The sequence below is a fragment of the Ptychodera flava genome, chromosome 22, assembly GCF_041260155.1.
Source record: "Ptychodera flava strain L36383 chromosome 22, AS_Pfla_20210202, whole genome shotgun sequence".
NCBI classification, from domain to species: Eukaryota; Metazoa; Hemichordata; class Enteropneusta; family Ptychoderidae; genus Ptychodera; species Ptychodera flava.
In genome coordinates this window covers 8,110,063-8,116,404 of record NC_091949.1, presented here as the reverse complement: position 1 = coordinate 8,116,404, position 6,342 = coordinate 8,110,063, and the positions used below count along the sequence as shown (strand labels likewise).

The following is a 6,342-nucleotide window of genomic DNA, read 5'->3' as shown; positions in this document are numbered from 1 at the left end:
ATCAGGAACAGGTTTCACCTTTATGATAATCTTCACCAACAACTGGGACTTAGGGTGATATGGACTCTGTGTAACTCTCATCGATGTTTTGATTACACTGAGTGTAAAGTTTCAATGTTATGATTTTGTCCAGGTTAGGAGCAGTGTATGCTGGCTGTGTGATACTGTTTGTCAGTGTTCACTTTTCTTGCTGTGAAGGAATCCTAATTCCATTCATAAAGCCATGATTATGATTAACAGGAAGACAGCTACAGTTTATCGCAACATGTACACCTGCTCTGTGTATACCAGGCAAAAGCTATGAATATTGGTACATTATGCTGTCCAAGCTTTACATGTAAATGTATGTCATTGCATTGCATTGCAGAAAGTTAAAACGCTATGCTCAGCTGTTTTTGAATTGTCATGAATGCTGGCCGTTATTCACAGTGAAGCTGTAGAATCAGAACTTTATACCAAACCATTCTTCGTCCTCAAACACTTATATAGACTGAGCATACTGGTGCACTGCACCAATTATATCTACATTAGTATGCTCAACTCCTGTTAAGAGTTTCTGTAACTGTTAAGGTGTTTGTTGAAACTTTCATATCTTTGACAAATATCTGTGTGTTCTTTTGTCAACCAAATTTCATTGACTACCAAATGCCCTTGTATATCCTCTGAAAGGACATTGCCCTGGTTTCCTCTGACAAATTGCTGACAATATTGTACATTTGGTAATATGACTTGTTTTTTAAACATTTTCTCAATCATAGATTCTAGAATCATATGTAGACACCTTGCAAAATTAGGAACAAGATAATTCTTGTGACATTTTGATAGTTCTCAGTCGTGTCATTTTGTTCCCTGAGGGCACTCTTCACTCAAAGTCAAAAACAAAAAAGAAAATTCCATGCAATCTGAAATGGAAAATTTCTGAATTTATTTAGAGTTTGCACTACTGAAATTTTACAAGTTTAAAATAAGTCTCTTTTTCTCCCGCATGTTGTAAATTACAGTTGAATTCTACAAAAGTTAGATTATTGTAGAAGTAATTTATGCCACAGCCTATACATAATGCAACATGAATGTGTGTAGAACCTCCACACAAGGTCATTTGTATGAACTTCTAATTTGAATAACTCTATTGAATCCATCAGAAATTCTAATCCCGTGACGTCTGTAGTTTAATGAAAATTCAAATGAGTTTTCTTCTTTCAATGAAATGTTGTAGGAGGTTAAGCTGTAAATTTCATTCTTTTGACATGCAAAATAAATTTTTTTTAAGATGACAATATTTGAAGATTGTGAGTGTCATGATTTATTTCAAATTTCAAAAGCTCAACATTTGATAAGAAACTTCATAACTTATGTTTGATGGCAAGAGGTTTTGACCGAACCCAAAATGTTTTAATATGACAAATCAATTCAAATTATGGAAGGCATACTAATTAATAAGTGAGCAATTATCTACCCCCTCCCAGCCAATAATGGATGAAAACAAACTTTGCAAGACATAATGTACAAGGCAAAGCCGAGTACATTATGGAGTGCAAAGTTTGCTTGAGTCTTTTATGGGCCAGGAGTCTGTACATTATTGCAAGTATTTTATAGTTTGGGCAATGCCAGGGAATTTGTATATGTAGGAAACATCTGATGCCACAATGCTGGATAACCGGATACATTATCAGTAATAATCTGGGATGACATCTTGACAGACTGTTGACTGTTGGCAGACTATTGACTTTTGTTGCACCAGACAACTACATATACATTTTGATGCACTTTTCATATTGGTGTTTTGACATTATCTGATTGGTTATGGAGTACCTTCTCATAAAGCAGGTCAAATACATCCTCCTGAAGAGAAAAACAATTGCATTGAGCAGCAATCCAAGCTGGTCAACAACCAAACTTACCTAGGGTTACATGATACTTGTAAACAGATAAACTATGTTGAAGTTCGTAAGTGAAAATGAAACTTTGTGACAGATGGTGTCATACCCATATTAATCCTCTCGCTCCAGGGTCTACGGTTGACCCAATATAACATCATGTGGAGTGCCTCCTTCAATAAAATCAATAGTGATTATGTTTGCCGCCAAGATAAGTTACGATGCAGACTCTGGAACAACCTCAGAAAACAAATCCAGTGTGAACATGATAAATCAGTCTTCACTACGGTAGGTCTCCAGAATATCAAAGCTGTTTGGCTTTTGTAGTAAAGTTCATCTGTGAACATTTTCACATCTTATTTGCATACTGGTAGTTATTGGATCCTGTTTGACCCTTGACCTAGACCTTTCCAAGGAGACACTGTGAAATCCTGAAATAATTTTTTATAAGGAGTAATTCATGCGATGATTGGAAAAGAGACCCCAAATCTGAAAATTAACACTTCAGCTGAAGCCGGATACTTCCCTACAGTTGATTTTTCGTTCTAGTAACCTCACTTCCATGATCACATATGTACAAATCTATCCTTGAAAACTAGGTTTGCCACTTAGCTTTAAGAATTCAACTTTAAAAGGTGTAATAACATTAATTTACTGGAAAGAACCAAGAATTATGTCAAAGTACGTCATATACACAAGAATTGTCAACACAGCGCATTTAGAAAAGCTAATACTGTAAGTAGTACTGTAATTTGACAAAATTCATTGTATTTTATAAATGACAATAAGGCCAAATTAATAAAATTCTTTGTTTTGCATCCACTCTAAATGGGAAAAGGTACGCGTCTAAGCGGCTAAAAAACACACACAAGAAAATTAACACAATGTAATTTGATTGCAGCAAATAGAAAATTGTAACAAAATTTTGGTTCAGAAAAGCTAAGCGGTCATGTCCTAAAATTCCCTACTCGGATACACTGTGTGTGTTTTCCATGAAAACTTTAAAAACCTAAGTGGGTGGGGACGCAAAACAAAGAATTTAATTACTTTGGCCTAATGTATACTTTTTCCAGCATGTCTACCATCTAATTAACAGCCTGTACCTGTAACTGTTAACTATTTTCCTTCCTGATGTCAATATAGGTTTCTTGTTCTACTCCCAAAAGCATTTTGAGACACAGTATTCAGCTCAGTGTCAACTCTGCTGTACATGTGTAAACTGCATTGTTATTGTTGACAAGTGAATTCTGGTCCAGAGTAGAATTCAAATGTAAACAATAACAATCCATATTGCACATGTAGACGCTGTGTTGACAAAAATAGCCCACTTTTCAGCATGCTCTGGGGAATGGAACAGGAACTAACAGTCGACATAAAAAAGGGTGAAAAAAAAGCAAAAGTTGTAGTTGCGGCCTGTTGCTATAGGTGACAATATTCCTAAATTCAGTTTTCACATTCACAAAGACAGGAAAGGAATGTGAAGTGACACTATGACAACACACACCTCAAATTTCTTTAACAAACAACATTTATTTAACAACAATGGATAAATATTGAAACATATGAAAATAAATGCAGGTTCTCTTATCCTGCTGTTTTTGTTAAACAACAACAAAAATATATATTTATGATAAAGAATATAAATTTCATAATGCTGTGTGTATGTAACTGTCAGATGAAACAGCCTAAACATATCAATATAGCCATTCCTTTTGATAGCACCATAAAGTTTCTCATGAACATGATACTTTTTTTCTATTTAGGAAAAAGTTAAATCCTAGCAACTACTGGAGTAAGCTGTATCTTTAACACTGAACTGAAATCAAACCACCATGTACAGTGTGTCCTGCTTGCTGTCAGCAACTGCTTTTTCACTTCACAGAATCAATTTTCAAGGTACTTGAGAAACATTTGGCGAGTACTAGCTGCAAAGATGATATTTCGATGAGGCAGAGGCAAAGCAGAGGAGTCAGAAAATAGAGATGGTAACACTTGGTGACTTGACCTTTACATACTGAATCTGTCACACGTTTGTGAAAAAAAAGTGTTTAAAAAATACTGAGTCTAATAGACAAACACATGTAGGACTAATATTGCATAATTGAAGATCCCTGAAATTTTTCAATGACTCGCACTGTGGAATGTCTGACTTGAAAACACAGTTTAAATCTAAGTATACGATTAATTATACTAAATATAATTTATATGAAAAGATCACAAAACATAAACAATTAAATAATAATGGCCTAATAATTACAAACAAGCACTCAGATCTCTACGGCTCTAAGATCTTCACATGCTACTCCATGCATTGCACTTTACAACTGAAACAACAGGCAGGATCTATGTTTATCTCTTCTTATCTTGATCAACACATTGTACTACTTTCTACTTTAACAAGATGATATTAAAAGTACACTTTCTTTTAAACAAAGGGTTGTGTTTGTATGGCAGCATTTACAGTAGCAGTATATACAGCAGGTATCTACCACAAAGTGGGCAAGAAAAACAAAGGCATCAGTGCCTTCATGGCAAAACTCACTGCTAGTGTAGGCTGTTGCTTGGTTAATCTAAAGGGACAGCTTTCCATCTTGTTCATATTGTTTAGTTTGATAGCAGTGACTTGATAAAATTCTATCAACTACTATGCTGCAACCCTTGATAACTTTTGTTATCTTTGTGTGAAAAGTACTTCATTTTTGTCTTCTGAGAATGAAGTCCTACTGACCGAAACACTACCGGTTGCAAACTAGGAAACTTTAGGACTATCAAACTTTTGGAATGTAAGTTACAAAAAACATGATGGAATTTTCATATCTGGTACATATAAACCCAGTATGGGTATCTAGAACTAATTCTGATGTTACAATCATGATTTTGTGATGTCTATCACACCTAAAATCAATCTTCACGATTAAAACTTGGATAATAAAATCATTTTCACAATTAAAATAAATGCATATCTGATTCACAGAGTTTTTTCTGCTGTCTAAAAGAGGAGTACTTGAGATTTCCAACTTTCATCAATTCTTCATCAAATCTTTGGAACAAATGGCTTTCTTGGCAACTTATTTGCCGATGAAAAATAACACGACAACTTGATTAAACCCTACCCTGACAACTGTATTCAGGTAGGCAAGTTTTTCTACACTTTGCTAATATACTGTAACACAGAGCAGGTTTCTTAACACTGAAAACTACACTTGCAGTCCTAACATATCTACCGACTCTCCATCATAGCAAACACTGGAAGTCACAAAAATCCATCTCAACTTCTAAAAGGTGTCAGCACAACATGTCCATGTTTTTCTCCAATATCCCTAAGAATCATATCCTAAAGTCATTTTACCCAACTTAAGAATTCACATCTGCCCGATAGAATGCACCTCGAGAACAGTTTTTAGACTCAAATTTTTATAACATTTTACTAGTTTTCTGCTTTTATGGCCTTGAAGCCCATACAGCGTATGTTTCCACCACTTTGTTTTGTGAAAAATTTAGTTTATTCCAATGCGTGAAGTTAATCCTCTTTCTCCCCAGTGGTATTTATTTCTATGGTTTGTCTATGGAGTCAGGTAGAAAGAGGATTAAGCAATGGGGTTAGCAGCAATGCTGAAGTTCAAATATCAGTATATTTTAGCTAATTTGATTCTCTAATCCAAATGTTTGCAAGGTGACCCATAATTTTTATTCTTGATCATGAAAAAGCATCGTTGAATAATTCCTTGTGTAACACATAAGATGAAATTGTGTTTTACGGTGCATTCTACCTTAAGACTATCAAAACACACGCACTGGAGAGTGTTCCGACATCATCACTGAAACACTTTTTGACTAGGTTATAAACATACAGTATGTTTTCAAACTTACTGAGGCATACATAAAGCCACTCTTTACCAACATGTTGAGTTTAATGGATGACCCGGTGCAGGAGGGACGTAACAATTATTTTGAACATCTTGAGAGAAGGTAAACTGATTAGGGTATCATGGTAACTTTTGATTTCTTGAGGTGGATTTTTATCTCGATATTGCAAAATGGAGTTCTAGGTACACATCTGGTGTACAAAAGTTACACAAGTGAATAACAATATGAGAAAAGTCAATTTTGATAACCAAATGAGTTGTGTCTTTCTTGTACTAGGTGAACCACTGATTTGCTCCGACTGACAAGTCACAGAAAATATCATCATCCAGTGATGAGTTACCAAAACAACCAATATGGCACACAGAAGTCCTTATTTTCATCACGTCTGTGACCTTTGACCCTTACAGGAAGAAGAGTCTATCGGCTAAGTCTTGTGAGGGCTCCCTGCGGATGTTCTGTCCCACCAGATATGCTAGTTTATGAGCATACTGACATGGAGCTGGTACACGCACTGTACCTGGCCAGTTGTAGTACAGATGGGTCAGCTTGTAAGATAGTCTGTTGGATAAGAGGGAAAGTAAAATTTAGGTCATACCCA

General features: G+C 35.3%; 1 protein-coding gene across 1 annotated transcript in view; it reads right to left on the bottom strand.

Annotated features, from left to right (window-relative positions):
• Positions 1-3,394: 3,394 nt before the first annotated feature.
• The window catches only part of LOC139123334 (piwi-like protein 1), a 32,943-nt gene continuing 29,995 nt past the window's right edge, over positions 3,395-6,342 (bottom strand). The window contains exon 21 of the mRNA XM_070689489.1: positions 3,395-6,302. Within this exon, the coding sequence (XP_070545590.1) occupies positions 6,146-6,302 (157 nt within the window). The 3' untranslated portion in view covers positions 3,395-6,145. The remainder of the gene's footprint in view (positions 6,303-6,342) is intronic.